Here is a 16,045-nt window from a genome sequence, read left to right as displayed (position 1 = left end):
TCTTTACTTGGAATGCCCTCCTTTTCCCTCTGACCTGTTGAATTCCTGTTCTTCCTCAATACACATGGCCACCTTCTTCAAGAAACTTGACATACCCCCACCCCATGTATAGTAAGATTCCCGCACAACTGTTAGAGAACATTTTGGTTTATATTGGACAATATTGCCAAAGCCACAGGGTGGGAGGTCTTGTCTAATTTTAATATCTCCCTCTCCTTGATCAGTATTTTATAAAAGTTTGTTGGTGATTAAGATCCTTCTTTACAACATTCTGATTGTCCATTATTTTTCCCCTATGTTTATCGGTCAGTTGTAACTCTATATGCAACTCTTGGCAAAGAGGCTGTAATCCACGGGCTGAATGAATCTGAAGCATCCTATCTGATTACTAGTGTTGAACTTCTAGAAAGCAAACTTAAGGTAAGTGGGAAATCTTATTCTTTCCCAGTTTTTATTCTGTGTAGTATTATCTACCTCTACAGAAGCCTGACTCCAGTGCCTTCTGAACTAAAGGTGATCCTGTATTCTCAAAGGCTGCACCCATGAGCCCAGATCCGGTAGCACCTACTACCCATGTGAAAGGCTTTAGCTTGGGCTCCACTCTGGCTGGTGCTAAAGGACTAGCCTGGCTAGTGTGGCCACACTGAAGTGTTTGATCCCAGCAGTTCTTGAAGCTCCTCAATTGTATGTCATAGGGGCTGTGGTTTGTGGCATTGAAGGCACATGAAGGCCACCTCATGACAATCACAGTATAAGAATTATCCAATGATAATATTGAGTGATTTAGTTTTTAATGTACAATTCATAGGCTCATATATGGATTTAGCGCTAGGAAGGACCCCAGAGACCGTCTAGTCCAACTCCCTCATTTGACAGGTAAGAAAGGCCGAAAAGTGAAATAACGCGTGTGAGGTCAGAAAAGTCATGACTAATGGCTTTTATACATGTAATGTGTCTTATATAACTTCTCTCTTTATTATCATCCTCATTTTTCAAATGGGGAAACTGAGTCTCATAGATAGTAAGTTAAGAGACTTTAATGTTTGCAAAATACTTTATATACTTTCTCATTATTATCCCCATTTTGCAGATGGGGAAGCTGAGGTTCATTGAGGGTAAGTGACTTGCCTAGGGTCACAGAGTTAGTAAGTGTCTGAGACAGGATTTTGACTTGTATTTAGTAATGGCCAAGGTTCCTTTCCATTTCATAGACCGCACTGGTCGACATCAACTGTGTTCAGCATATCATCTATGTGGGCAATAAAATTGTTGATAAATCAGAATACCCCAAAGGATTTGAGATTCACAGCATGCATTCTGTGGAAGAGCTGGGATCCAAGCCAGAAAATGGTAAGTAATAGTTTTTAAAATCTAGTTAATAGTGCTTTTCACAGCCTATGATTTGTACAAAATGCACAGAAATTGGTCCGACGTTAAACTGGTGATTGGATTTTTTTCCCCTTTTATTATTTAACATTTTTTCTAAATTTTGAGTTCCAAAATCTTTCCCTCTCTCCCTTCCTTTCCCCTATCCCCTGAGAAGGCAAGCAATATGATACGTGTGAAATCATGTAAAACATTTCCATATTAGCCATATTACAGAAACAGAAAAAGAAAGAGCATTATGCTTCTGTCTGTACTCATAATCCAATTCTCTCTCTGGAGGTGGATAGCATTTTTCGTTATGAGACCTTTGGAGTGGTCTTGGATCATTGTATTGATCAGTTCCTCCCCTTTTAAATTTAAAAACTTAAAATTTAAAGTTTAAATTTTTAAATTTAAATTTTAAATTTTTTATTTAAATTTTAAAATTTAATTTTTTTAATTTAGAGATTTAAAATTGTTAGAGATTTTTAATTTAAATTTTTAAATTAGTATAATGCAAATCAGACTGTAGGAATTCTTATTTTTCTTCTTTTAAAAAGATAACTGCCCTTTCCTTAAAGGAGGAAGAGGGGAAAAAACAGTTTCTGACTTTGGAATTGTTGCTCATGTGCTTTCGTTTCCTCCAGGCCCTTTACCCGTTTGGCAAACTCCCTAAGCACCCCACCCCCACCCCTGCCCATATTTGATAAGTCATATTTTTTAAATGATTTTTATTAACTAACCTCAAGTAACAATGTTGATTTTTTTCCTTTTTTTAAACTCCATGTCTTTTGGTTTTATGTTACCTCTTTCCTGGTGTATCCTTCTCCCTACCCTCCCAGGGGGCCATCTTTTCAATAAAGAGAAAAAGAGAGAAGAACAGTCCCAGGAAACTGGATGCTCCAACAGCGAGGAGTTTTCCGAAGGCCTCACAATAATCGTCAGATTTCATGCTGGGACTTGTCTGCCACTAATTAGAAACAAGTTCACAGAACTGAACTACTCTTGCCTTCTTATCTCTGACTATAAGATTAGAGGCTTTTCAGGGTTTTTTCTCCTCTTTGGTAGAAAACACAAGACTTCAAAGTAAAAGTTTGGTTAATATAGGTTATGTATTACTTGCATGGGCAAAAACTGAAGGGCCAGGGTTCCTTGGAGCAGCAGATAATTGAAGTAATGCTCTCAGCCGGGGTGGGGGCGGGGAATCCAGCACAATCTCAATAGGACCCCAGTAAAGTAACCAGAAAGTTCAAGTAGCTGGTGATTTCATCAAAGAAGCACAGAAATATTAATTGGAAGGAACTCAGAAGTCACCTAGCCCAGCCAATATCAGAACAGACCTCAAAGAAGGCCTGGATCCAGCAAGGGCTGTCCCAATACCTCCTGAGGCTGCCCATTCCTCTTTGTGGACAGCTCCAGTTGCTAGAAAATGGTTTCTTCTGTTGAGCTGAAATCTAGCTTTCTGCAACATCAACGCATTGGTCTTGTATCATTCAGGATCAAGCAGGTCAAGTCTAATGTCTCCCCACCATGAGTCCTTTCTGTACTTAAAAGGCAGTTATCACAACTACCCTTTGGGCCTGATCGTTCAGCCAGGTCTAAAGCCACCTAACTGCTCTCACAGAGGACACATCTCTTCATCTTCTGGTTGAAATCTAGATATACTGTGTACATAGCATTCCTTTAATCTACAAGTCAAATAACCCTGACCAAAAAAAAAAGGAAATTGTTAATAATCTAGTCTCAGTGAAGCCTTGCTGGCTTCCTTTTCTAAGTGGTCGTTATCCCTTTAGAATCCATTCTAGAATTTTGCCAAGTATAGAAGCCAAGCTCACTGGCTACTAGTGTGCAGAAGGAGAAATCCTTCCCTTTTTTAGGAAACTGGGGCATTTTCTCTTCCCCATTCGTGTGGTACCTCTGTTGCCCCTTTGATCTTTCCAAAAAATAAATCACAAAGAATAGCTCAGCACTCCCATCTCAGTACCGAGGATGTAGGTTGTCTTAGGCCTGGTAAGCTGAAGTCATTGAGGGCAGCTAGGGTCTTTCATCTTCTTACATCTACGGGTTTAAATCCCTGGTAACTATTTTTGTTCTGTCCTTTTTAACCCAAAGACCTTTCTCCCTGGTAGGGAAAATACAAGTAAAATAGTTTGGCATTCTTTTGTTATCATTGACCCATTCACCCCAACGAGCAGCACTCTTCCTTCTTTGAGTTCACTCTTTCTCACCCACCCTGGCTTTTTACCAGCCTTTTTGTGCTCCTTGGATGCTTTAGTGGTCCCAATGCTATTCTTACTGGACCACATGCCACGCTTTGGCAGTCATCTCTACTTAGCTGCCTCTCTCTCTCTCTCTCTCTCTCTCTCTCTCTCTCTCTCTCTCTTTCTCTGTCCCTCCCTCTCTCTCTCTGTTTCTGTGTGTGTATCTCTCTGTGTCTGTATGTGTGTCGTGTGTGTCTCTGTGTCTTTGTCTCTCTGTGTTTCTCTGTGTCTCTGTGTGTGTATGTGTGTCTCTCTGTGTGTCTCTGTGTGTGTCTGTGTGAGTCTCTGTCTCTCTGTATGTATCTGTCTCTGGGTGTGTGTGTGTGTCTTTCTGTGTGTGTCTCTGTCTCTCTTTCTCTGTGTGTGTCTCTCTGTCTCTGTGTGCATATGTGTCTCTGTGTCTCTGTGTCTGTGTGTGTGTCTCTGTCTCTGTGTATGTGTCTCTGTGTGTGCGTCTGTATATTTGTGTGTGTCTCTGTGTGTATGTGTCTCTCTGTGTCTGTGTGTGTCTGTGTGTCTTTCTCTCTCTGTGTGCCTGTCTCCCCCCCTCCATCTCCCCTTCTCATACCTTTTTCAAATCCAAGCTAAACATGAAGTTCTCTGGGTAGCCACATCAGTTTCTTCTCTTAATCAGAATTGTTTCTGCTGCTGTTTTCAGGATTCCATGAGTCCCTCAACCTCTTGGGCTGACATCCTCTGCAGAAGTTTAGGCCTCAGAATCCTACAAATCCTTTCTTCTAATCATTTTGAAATATACTTTCCCCAAATCTAGGGTACAGAGTTCTATCCCAGCTCCTCCCTCCACAGGGGAGTCTAGAAGAATAGATCCTTTTTTCTCACTTCTTCACCTTTTTGAATAATGAAATGGTTCCCACAAAGCCCAAAATGAGCAGTCAGAGTGGTTTTGGACAAAGCAGAGAAAGCTCTAGGAGGTGCCTGGACAGTTCAAGTTCCTTCTCAGGCCTAGAGCACAGCTGCAGATCAGCCTTGGTAGGCTTCTGCTTTTCTATTTTCTCTCCTCAGTGGCCTGGTCCAGGATGGTGGCATCACCTGCTTCTCCCTTTGTTGGGCCTTATTTGAATGTGCTCTCCTGTATTGGTCTCCTAGATTTCTCCACATCTTTTTAATATTTGGGGCTCTCCCACCATCCCTTTTATCTAGTCTATCTCTTTTGAATAAGATTATATCCTCACAGGAATCTAAATTCAGGCACTTCCTAGCAGTGTGACCCTGGACAAGTCACTTTACCCTGTTTGCATCAGTTTCCTCATCTTTAAAATGAGCTGGAGAAGGAAATGGCAAACACTTCAGTAGCCTTGCCAAGAAAACCTTAAAGGGGATCACAGACTCAGACACAACTGAAACAACTGTATCCTCACAGGAGAGTGAACAGGATAGAGTGGCTAAGAAGCCGTCTGTGTAGTGTTAGCCTGAGCTCAGCTCAGGTACTGACTCTGGGCTTAGGGTTCTAGGCAACCCTCCAGGACAGGCCTTAGCAAAACTGTGGCCCCTCTGGCCACATGTAGCTGAGCACCTGGTTACGTGTGGCCTGTGAGCATCTCAAAGTGTACAGGCAGTACAGAAGCAGGCATTGGGCTGGATGTGGCCCGAGGGCTCGTTGTTTGCCCACCTAGCTCTAGGCCGAGAACTTGTAGATGGGCCAGCCTGCCTTGGTAGAAGATATTTCCTCACCAAGACCTGTGAAATCACAGCACAAGTCTAAAAGAAAACAAAAGTAGAGAAGCCCTTCTTAAAAAAATTATTCAGGCCTTGTCTTTTTAAACAGGTTTTGTGGAAAACATGGTTTATCTGTAACCTTCATTTCTAATCTGCTGTTTCCTTGCACATTTAGCTCTCAAGGATTCACCCCACCCCACCCCGCCAAGCCACCCCAGTGCATTTATCCACCATGTTATCAGCCAGCTGTTCCTGAGCCCAAACCCACCTGTACCTTCTGAAGCCATAACCAAGGACACTAACTGTGACTTGGCAACACTTTCTAGTTTTGTGTCGATGATAAAATGGCCCCCAAGTTCCCCAGCAGACATGGTCCTAAATGGTGGAGTCTCAGCTCAGTCACACCCCAGATCTAGACTCAGCTCGGGCAACAAAAAGACCTTTCTCCAGCTCCTTCAGCAGGGAGGCCCCAGCCACCCATGCTTGGGTTTTGATTTATTAAATGCCCTCTAGCCTGAGGGCCCCAGTGAAGCCATATCCTTAGGCCCCAGGGAAATGGGATGCAGCTGCTTCTTTCCGCAATGAGGCCAAGCTCCTCCTCCCACAGCCAGAGCCTTGAACTTGCACTCTTACCTTCAGGTGGTCAGTGGGCCTTCTTTTCTTCTGGGTCACATTGTCCTTCCACTTCCATCTGATAAAAGGTACAGTCTCTAGCTGCTTAAGGTTCCTTTTCTTTCCCTTTTGAAAGAATGGAAGGGCACTTGTTCAGTTGTGTGTGACTCTTTTGGGGGTTTTCTTGGCAGAGATACTGGAGTGATTTGCCATTTCCTTCTCCAACTCATTTTACAGATGAGTAAACTGAGGCAAACCGGGTAAAGTGACTTGCCCAGGGTCACACAGCTAGGAAGTGTCTGAGGCCAGATTTGAACTCATGAAGATGAGTCTTCCTCACTCCAGGCCTGGTACTCTATCCACTGAGCCACCTAGCTGCCCACTGAGCCACCTAGCTGCCCAATTTCACCTTTTGTTGTTTTTCAGTTTTCTCAGTTGTGTCCAATTCTTTGTGACCCCATTGGGGTTTTTTTTTGGCAGAGATACTGGAGTGGTTTGCCATTGCCTTCTCCAGCTCATTTTACAGATGAGGAAACTGAGGCAAACAGGGTGAAGTGACTTGCCCAGGGTCATTCAGCTAGTAAGTGTCTGAGGCCAGATTTGAACTCAGGAAGAGAAGTCTTTCTGACTCCAGGCCTGGCACTCTATCCACTGAACCACTTAGCTGCCCACCTTGCAGATGAGATACAGTTGAATTGGCCCTGACCAGGTCCAACACTAGTATAAGATAAATGGGATTGGTTAGGCCTAGATAGGCAGCTGGGCTAACTTGATGAGGGAGGCCTCAGGTATTTTATTGAGCAGTCGCAGGGGCCTGCCTTGTAGCAGTTTTTGGCCAACATGCCACTGAGAATGGACTCCAATGGCCTGTCATCTTCCATGAGTTAGTTGTGGGGTCTGGTTCTAGGGTTGTTGTTGTTCTTGTTTGCAGTATCCAAAAACAGAAGGTGAAAATGATTGTTGGGAAAATGGGGAAGAGGGGAGGGGAGAACAGAAGAAAGAAAGAAGCCAATTGTCCCCAATTATAAGGCCAGCCAGAACAAAGGTTCACAGAAAGGGCCTTTCTCAGCCCTCAAAGGATCTGACCTTTGAGTACCTTACAATGGGCATCTTGTGGTGGTGTTGGGACTGGGCTGGGCCGGTTGGACTGCATGTCATCTGCAGGGTGCCGTTTAGAACTTGTTCCTCCTGTTGTCATTAGCATGATAATCTGTTTCAGCTGAAGAAAGTATGACTCTTTTTCTGTCTTCTAGCAAACATTCTTCCAAATAGACCATCTCCCTCTGACCTAGCAATCGTTATGTATACCAGCGGCTCCACAGGCAGGCCTAAAGGAGTGATGATGCATCACAGCAACTTGATAGCTGGAATGACTGGCCAGTGTGAGAGAATTCCTGGGCTCGGGTGAGGACTCTTTAGCCCCCTGTGTGTGACCAAGGGCTCTGCGATTGGCACTTATGTTTGTCATTTACTAGACCTGCTACTTTGTAGTTTCAAAATAATTTTATTATTCATGATAATTTTTATTTAATTTTATATAATTATTCATAATAAAAAATTTTATAATATTATAAGTATTGTTAATTTTATTTAATATTATTTATTTATTAACCATTGTTTATCATTAATAATTGATATGTTATTACAATATTATAATGACATTTATTTTCAGGGTTTTCCTAATCTGAAATATCTTGAAAGGATTTTAATCCAAGTCTTCTTTCCCTTTCAGACCAAAGGACACCTACATTGGCTACTTGCCTTTGGCTCACGTGTTAGAATTGACAGCAGAAATATCGTGCTTTACCTATGGCTGCAGAATTGGATACTCTTCTCCTCTTACCCTGTCGGATCAGGTGACAAACCTTTCAGTTCATTGACTAAATTGTCTTGAGCTGGTTTAACTAATAACGCATTATTGGAAAGCAATAGACACTTTAGTTCAACACCAACTTTCTCTTGTGACTTGAATAGTTCTCATGACTTTTGTGGTCTGTGGTATGATGGACGAATGACTTATGAAAGCATGGTTTTGCCTATGAATGTTATTGCAAAACTAATCATTTAATTTTCTCAACCAAGACTGTAGAAACAAGAGCGGTCAGACTTTTTTAGGTATTTCTCTCATGTGCACATTTTGGGGGGGACACATCTTTGTGTCAGTTCAAGACACCTAAAGGGCCTCAGAAGATACTTTCACCTGTGGCATAGAGGTGGAGCAGCTCATCCCTATCTATGCCCCCCATAGGCTACTGGTAGCACTAGAACTAAAACATCCGTCCACGTGGGCAGCTCCTAACTTGGAATTGCAATTGGGAACTTGCGATGTTCCCAAACTTAACAGTTGACCCCAACTACCTGAGGGATTCAGTTCATCAGTTGGAAGCACCTCTCAAACCACTTTTAGTGGCTTGTTCTTTTCAGTCAGGTCTAACTCTCCGTGACCCCATTTGAGGCTTTCTTGGCAAAGATACTGCAGTGGTTTGCCATTTCCCTCAACAGCTCATTTGACAGATGAGGAAACTGAGGCAAACAGGGTTTAATTGGCCTACCCAAGGTTGAATAGCTAGTAAGTGTCTAAAGCTGGATTTGAACACAGGAAGATGATGAGTCTTCCTTACTCCAGACCCACCACTCTATCCATTGCACCACATAGGCACTCTTATAGCTTCTTGTACATATAATCTGATCTTTCTCTCTTTTTTCCCACTAGAGTAAACATTACTATAAAAAAGCATTAATCAGAAATCCAGAAAGAGCTAAGGGGCAGGCAACTAGAAAACTCATCACAGACAATGTGGCTTGCAAAGCACACTGCTCCTCCCAACTATTTTCCACTACATTTTCAGCCTTCGAGGTCCAAAAGTTGTGCTACTGCACAAGGGGAAGGACTCCCCCTTCTCTAGCTGCCAGAACTTCTCTCCTCCTCCCACTTTGAAACCAAGCTGGGTGGCAGGATGTGACCCCAGTGAGATAGATACAAGATAATTCCTAGCATCATGAGTTGGAAGTCAGAAACGTCTTGCCATCGAACCTATCTACCTTTTATAGTATTTCTATACTTCAGTGATCTCATCAATGTGGTTATTCTTTCCACTGGTGCTAATTGCAACCCATCCATGCCATTTCATCTTCCATAACTCTCTTCCACGTGTGGATCCCTAGAAGATCCACTGAACATGTGGAGGAGGCCTTTAGACATCACCATTATTTCTATGGTTCTGTTCTATTCCTCACATACTGTCTCTGCCTGGTTCTACCAAATGAGAAAGGCCTAGAGTGTAGGCCAGGTAATGAACAGTCTGTTGTTCAAGGGCCCAGCCTAGCTAGTTTCAAAGAGGCTGATCATAGAACTTTAGAGTTAAAATAGACCCCAGAGGCCAGCTATTCCAAACCCATCCTCAAACATAGATCCCCCACTCTCCAGCATCACCTGACACCATTGGTAGAAGACTTCCAGTCAGGGGAAACCCACCACCTCTTGAGAACGTCTTTCCCACTTTTGGAGAGCTTTGGTCGTTAGGTCATTTTTCCTTCTGGGGAGCCAAAGTCTGCCACCTTGCAACTTCGATATGTTATCTCTTAGTTCTTCCCTCTAGGGCCAAACCGAACAAGTCACATGCTTCTTCCATGTGACTGTCCTTCAAATACTTGAAGACAACTGTCACATTATCTTCTCTATGCTAAACATCTCCAGCCCCATCACCATACTGATTGCCATCCTCTGAACTCTCTCCCACTGATCAGTGACCTTTCTACAATGTGGCATCCCAAACTGGACACAGTGCCCTAAGTTTGGTCTGACCAAGACAGTGTGTTGTGAAGCTATCAGCTCTATAGTCTTAGCCATTATGCTTAATGGCATAATGAAGCCTAAGATTCTACTGGCTTTGGGGGTTGCCATTGCACACTGCTGACTCATGGTGAACTAACAGTCCGCTAAGTGCCTCAGATCTTTTTCAGATGAACTGCCATCATCACCAATTTGGCCATAGGGTAACACATTTTTGGACAGACAACTCTTGAAGACCATCCTCTTATAGGATGGTTACGGAAGGGTTAAAGTCTGTGGTTGTATGGAAAAAGGTACCCATACTGACAAAAATATAGGCCCTTGAAGAATTGGGGTACAGGCTACATTATGGGTTCTATAGACTCCTGTGGGCTAGCCAATGTGTCTAACCTGCCTTTCTAATGGCATTTCTATATGGAGATGGCTTCTGACTTTGAATTAACCTACTTACAAGTGAACTTTTGGAATACAACCTGTGTATAAGTTAGGGACTACCCATGTGGGCACATATTGTTATAGTTAGATGCATTATTAAGTTAAAAGATCAAATTTAAAACCTGGTCCAATATTAATGAAGAACAAGACAGATTAGTTTCATTATGTAAATGATCAAACAAAACTTAACTTCATCTGGTGAAACTTTAGTAGTAGTGGCTTAGTCTGGGAGCCAAGTTGATGACTAGATGTTTTCCTTGGAGTTTTTGTTATTAAAATTCTTCCCAGCTTTAATCTTAAATTATAACTGCATGTAAAGGGAAGATGCCTATAATATTCTACAGTTATTGAAAGGGAAAAAAAGTTTGCAGTAAGCTAAGAATATTGTAGGGTTTTCCCTGATAGGAAGTTTGGAAACCAGCCACAAGCAGCCCATTTCTTCTGTTCCTTCCTGGAAACAATTGCTCCAGTCTGGGGAACGCAAAGAAATTTGAGATTGTTGATGGCCTGGCTTTTTCCATTCAGTAATTTAAGTATGATAGTGGAAGCCTTTTATAAAGAAGGCTTTAAGGGATGTATACTTGTCTCATTGGTTAACTGTACTATGATGAATCCTTAATCCTTCTAGAAACCCCAAGTTCTAAAACTCCCCAGGAAACAAAACTGTGGAGGCAGATCTCCCTCCCATTCTCCCCCTCCCCCCCTTTAAGAAGTGAGTTACTAGAGCTGACCTTTTTTCTTGGTCAATATGTGCTGCTCTGCTGGCAGACCGAATAGTACTTTAAAAGCCGAAAAAGTAAATAAGATGAAAAACTAGTGATAGTACTTGGAAAAAACAACAGAAGGGGAGGAGGGTGTGCCCAACAGAAGCTGGAGCTCCCCAGGTCACTGTCTGTAGCAGGTGCTTATCCACAGCTGTCCCCAAGCACATCCTTTTCTCTCCGGTGCAGATTTCTCATAACCCAAGTCTTCACATTTTCCTAGTACATTCATCTCTTCTTCTCCCTCCAGGGGACTTTTTTCCCCTTATCTCACCATTCTTATGAAGCTAGACAGAATCAGAGTAGCCCAAGAGCCGCAACATCTTCCATGAGCAAAGCTTCTAGAAACATCAGGCCTTGAAAGGAGCCTGCCTTGGATTTCCTGTTTCCCTTATTAGATATGGTTTAAGCTGGGAAATGTCCAAATTTAGAGAATAACAAACTTCTTTGTGACAGGCAAACTTGAAAGCCAGCTAAGCCAGATCTGCCTGAGATTATTCGTAGATGTTTGTTACAAACATATCTACTCATGTTTCTATTAGCAACAGTGGTAGAAGCACCAAATTCGGACTTGGCTCCCACCACACAATAGTTGTTGTGCTATATGATGAAGTAAAGGTAATGGTACTCAAGGTGGAGTCAGGAAAGAGTAGTAGACAGAATTTCTGCAGGATCGACTTGGATAGGTTTTTAGGCTATTTCAAAGAGGGGAGATCTCAGAAGAAGAGAAAGATCATAGATGAGCCTTCCACCCAAAAAGACAGCTGATAAGAGATTCCCAACTACCAGTCCATGGGCCTTTTTCCCCTAAACTATACAAAATTATTCTGCATGTAATATCTCAAAAAATTGATGTTTTTTATCTCATTTTTAATTAAGTTCATATTTCTAAAGTTTAATTGTTAATTTAAAAAGTTAATTTTTAGGCTCGATGAATGAAAAGTAATTCCTTATGATTAAATTTTAAATATTTGCCTTTTAAAAATTTCCCAGGATGCTCACCCTAATAAAATATGCTCAGCATCCCAATGGGATAATCTGTATATGTGTTGAGGGGGTGTTCTTCATGAAAACATTAGAAGGGATAGATGTACTTTTGTTTCTGATTCCCTACAATTGGGTGCACTTTAAAACCAGTGGTCTTTCAGTGATACTAGATGGCTTTAAATCGGGGAATGCCATGATCTCAGAAAAGTATAAAATACAAATAATGAGAAGGACAGTGACAAGATGCATGGTGAGCAAATATATTATCAGTAATGACTTGTGCCTGAGAAGATGCTGAAATCACCGTCATTATCAGGCATTTAGTTCACCAGAATCAGAGGTGGGCCAATAACATAAGGACAAATGGATAGCCTGGATTGCCTGAGCATTTGTGAGATATTCAGAGAATGGACTAGCACTTATTATGTGTCTCGCATTGTGCCCCAGGGATAGAAAACCAACGATAAAACATTCCCTGCCCTCAAGGAGCTTATATTCTATTGGACAAAGAGCACTAGCTATTGGGAGGTTGAGGATGGAAGTGCCATATGAGATGTATTTGAAAGGAAGCCCAGGATTCTGAGACTAGGAAGACAGAAGGGAATACATTCCTCAGGCCTGTGCAAAGACACAGGAATGGGGGATGGAATGTTGTGTGTGAGGAAGAGCAAGAACGCCACATTGGCTGCACCACCGAGAGAGAGAGAGAGAGAGAGAGAGAGAGAGAGAGAGAGAGAGAGTGTCTTGAGTGGAGAGAGGAGTAATATATAGACTTAGAAAGGTAGGTTGGGATCCAAAACAACCCTGAAGGCCTTATGGTGAAAAATGCTCTCTATCCCCAGAGAAAGCACTGATGGTGTCTGAATACAGATTGAAGCAGACTTTTTAAACTTTCTTTTCTTGACATTTTTTTTATCCATGTTTTCTTTCACAACATGACTATTATGGAAGTGTTTTTTTTGCATGGCTGCACATTTATAACCTATATCAAAATACTTGCCTTTTCAATGGTGAGGCAGGGGATGGGGGAGGAAGGGAGAGAATTTGGCACTCAAAGTTTTAAAAATGAATGTTAAAAATTGTTTTTACATGTAACTGGGGGGAAATATAATTAGATAATTTAAAAAATTAGATAATTAGAAATTAGATAAATTAAAAAAAAACTAGGCTGGAACTGTTCAAAAGGGGCTTTAAATGCCAAACAGAAGAGTTTGTATTTGATCCTTAGAGGTAAAAGGGAGCCATTGAAGTTTATTGATTAGGGGAGTCACATGGTCACATCTGTGCTTTGGCAGCTGCATGGAAAGAGATCGAGATGCTCCAGGCAGGCAGACCAAATTGCAGCCTGTTCTAATAGTCCACTCGAGGCAATCAAGACCAGAACTAGAGTGTGAATGGAGCAAAGGAGCCACATCCAAGACATGATGTGGAGGTAGAATCAACAAGTCTTAGAAACTGATTGGATGTGAGATGCAGGAGTTGAGGATGACTCCAAGGTTATAAAGCTAGGTTACCGGGAGTGTGATGGTACCCTCAGCAAAAAGAAGGAATTTAGGAAGTAGTTGTAGATTTTGAGGAGAAAATCATTTGGGGCATGTGAAGTTTGAGATGCCTACCAGAAATCCAGTTTGAAATGTCTACTAGGTAGTCGGTGATATGGGACTGATGCTCAGGAGAGCCAGGGCTTAATGTAGAGATGTGGGGGTCATGTGTATGGAGAGGAGAATTGAGCCCATGGGAACTGATTCGATCATAGAGGGAAAGAGAAGAAGGCCTGGGACAGAACCTTGGGGACCAGCTGATCCATGGTTAGGCCTGAAGATTTATGGAAAGATATAGATAAAAATCCACTAGAACAAGAAGGCACGTTGGGGTTGGGAAATCCCAGATCCATCAACATCAAACTAGTATGGTAGCAGTTTTCATCTGTAGCTCTTGTTGGATAGGCTCAGGTAATACTCGTACCACACTTGAATACTTTTGCACTAAGAAAGCATCTGAGTTATTTTAAACTTTTTTGTGATTTGTTTAGTTAACATGTTGAACTTTTTCTGTTGCAGTCCAGCAAAATTAAAAAAGGAAGCAAAGGCGACTGCAGTGTTCTGAAGCCTACCCTCATGGCAGCTGTTCCGGTAAGTAGAGGCTAACGTCAGCAGTGAATAATAATGGTTCACATTTCTTTATCATTTAAGGTTCACAGAGCACTTTTCTCACAAGGGCCCTATTCAGCACAGCAGACAGAAAAGTAAAATTCCAAAGGATTATTTGACTTTTCCAAGACCATCCAGCTAGTCCAGGTGTCAGAAGCTGGACTTAAACCCAGGCCTTCTGACTACAAATCGAATTTCCAATACATAAGTCTTGATCATGAATTTGTTTATGATGTAGGCACCACATGCCTTTTTTTTTAATAGCATTATGGGTGGCCATTTTCATAACTTGGCTTTTTATTCAATGCCTAAGAAAAGTAAGTTTCTTAGTTGGGTGGTTAAAAGTCATTCAAACATTTGAGAAAAAGAAATGAAAACTTCCTAAATATGTACTTGAAAACAAGATAAAAAAAAGGTAATACTGTTTTCAAGTAAGTCAGTGAGGGGACTTTGCTATAGTAACAGCCAGTATTCGAACAGATTCCTTGGAGACCGAGCTTTTTCAGGCAGAAGTTGGACCTTGGAGGCCCCTCCCAGCTCAAGCATTCTATGATTCTCCAGCTGGAAATGGATCATCTAGCCAGGCCTTCTTAAACTTATTCCATGTGTTTTGGCATTGCATGGCCTGAGGGCTAAGTGACTTGCCCAAGATGACACAGCTAGTAAGTGTGTTAAGTGTCTGAGGCTGGATTTGAACTCAGGTCCTCCTGACTCCAGGGCCGGTGCTCTGCTCACTGCCCCACCTTGCTGCCCTGGATGTTGACTTTTATAGCCTTTCTGAGATGAGAGTTTGGAAATGATTTTGAACAGAGCTGAAACCACTAGCTAATAAGATTTTGGCCAATTTGACTTTTCTAAAACTAAAATAGGACCAAGTCTGTTATGCCTGTAGTGGAATATATTTGCATATATGTTTCTTGGATAGATGAACTATCATTCTTATGACCCCAACTTCACCTCTATACATGTCTCTTGCAATGTTAGTTTTTTTCATGTGGCAAACCTAAGAAAATTAAAATCCTCATCTTCTATTCTAAGAAATCCATGATTTGTGGTCTTCTTAATTTTAGACTACAAAATTACTTCAGTCAAGCAGATAATAAAGTTGTTTCACATGACGGAACCTTTCTTTCTATGTAATGATAAAAATTCACATTTCCATAGTGCTTTCTAAGCTTTACAAAGCACTTCTCTCCCCAGCAACATTGTATGGTAGGTAGTGCAAATTATCCCCATTTTGCAGCTGAAAAAACAGGTTTGGAAAGGACACACAGCTTATAATTAGCATCAGAGTACCAGGGCCCTGAGCCTCCTGCCTCTGAGTTCTTGGTTCTTTCTTATGTGCCTTTTTTTACCTCTCTGATAATAACTTGCATTTATATAATGTCTTAGAAGATCTATTTCGAGGTGTTTAGAATTCAAGTCCTTTGCCAACGGAATTGAAGTGTGAAAGTCTTCAGCCTACAAAAATAAATATGGTTATCTCAGTTACAATGTGCATCAGACATAATTTTATTTTCTCAATTGCTTTTCTCTCCTAGGGCAGAAAACACATACAATCTTATTCCCACTAAATGAGGATTCGGACTAAAGCCAGTGAATATTAACCATAGCTCACAGTAGTAGTAGCTTAGTGGTACATCATCTTTAAGGCCAGAAAGGACATTAATCTTATCTACTATCTCCGCCCCTTCCCCCTGATTTTGCAGAGTAAGTAACTAAGGCTCAGGAGTGGAATGAAAGTGACTTGCCAAAAGTCAGACACCTAGCTAGTGGCAAAGCCTGGTAGATTCAAACCCAAAGCCTTGTACAGAGGGCATTGATTTTAGAAGCCCCAGTCCCAGACCTATGTGAAGGCATTGCAAGTGTGCTGGTCATTCCTTTGAATTACTGGAATCTAACAGGGTTTGTATCTGTTTGGATGACAAGAAGGCAGCCCCCCAAAAGGTTTGTTTCCTCTTCATCTCGGAACTTGTGTGTGGTTCCATGGGGGCTTCAGTGGAA

General features: G+C 41.8%; 1 protein-coding gene across 4 annotated transcripts in view; it reads left to right on the top strand.

Moving 5' to 3' along the window:
* ACSL4 (acyl-CoA synthetase long chain family member 4) overlaps window positions 1-16,045 on the top strand; it is an 81,367-nt gene that overhangs the window by 48,693 nt on the left and 16,629 nt on the right. For all 4 annotated transcript variants that reach the window (XM_036740396.1, XM_036740398.1, XM_036740399.1 and 1 more), the window contains 5 exons: window positions 311-420; window positions 1,212-1,350; window positions 7,169-7,319; window positions 7,648-7,771; window positions 13,952-14,023. In XM_036740396.1, coding sequence (XP_036596291.1) covers window positions 311-420; window positions 1,212-1,350; window positions 7,169-7,319; window positions 7,648-7,771; window positions 13,952-14,023 — 596 coding nt within the window. The remainder of the gene's footprint in view (window positions 1-310; window positions 421-1,211; window positions 1,351-7,168; window positions 7,320-7,647; window positions 7,772-13,951; window positions 14,024-16,045) is intronic.

Source organism: Trichosurus vulpecula (genome assembly GCF_011100635.1).
Source record: "Trichosurus vulpecula isolate mTriVul1 chromosome X unlocalized genomic scaffold, mTriVul1.pri SUPER_X_unloc_1, whole genome shotgun sequence".
NCBI lineage: Eukaryota > Metazoa > Chordata > Mammalia > Diprotodontia > Phalangeridae > Trichosurus > Trichosurus vulpecula.
This window is presented reverse-complemented; position numbering and strand designations above follow the sequence as displayed.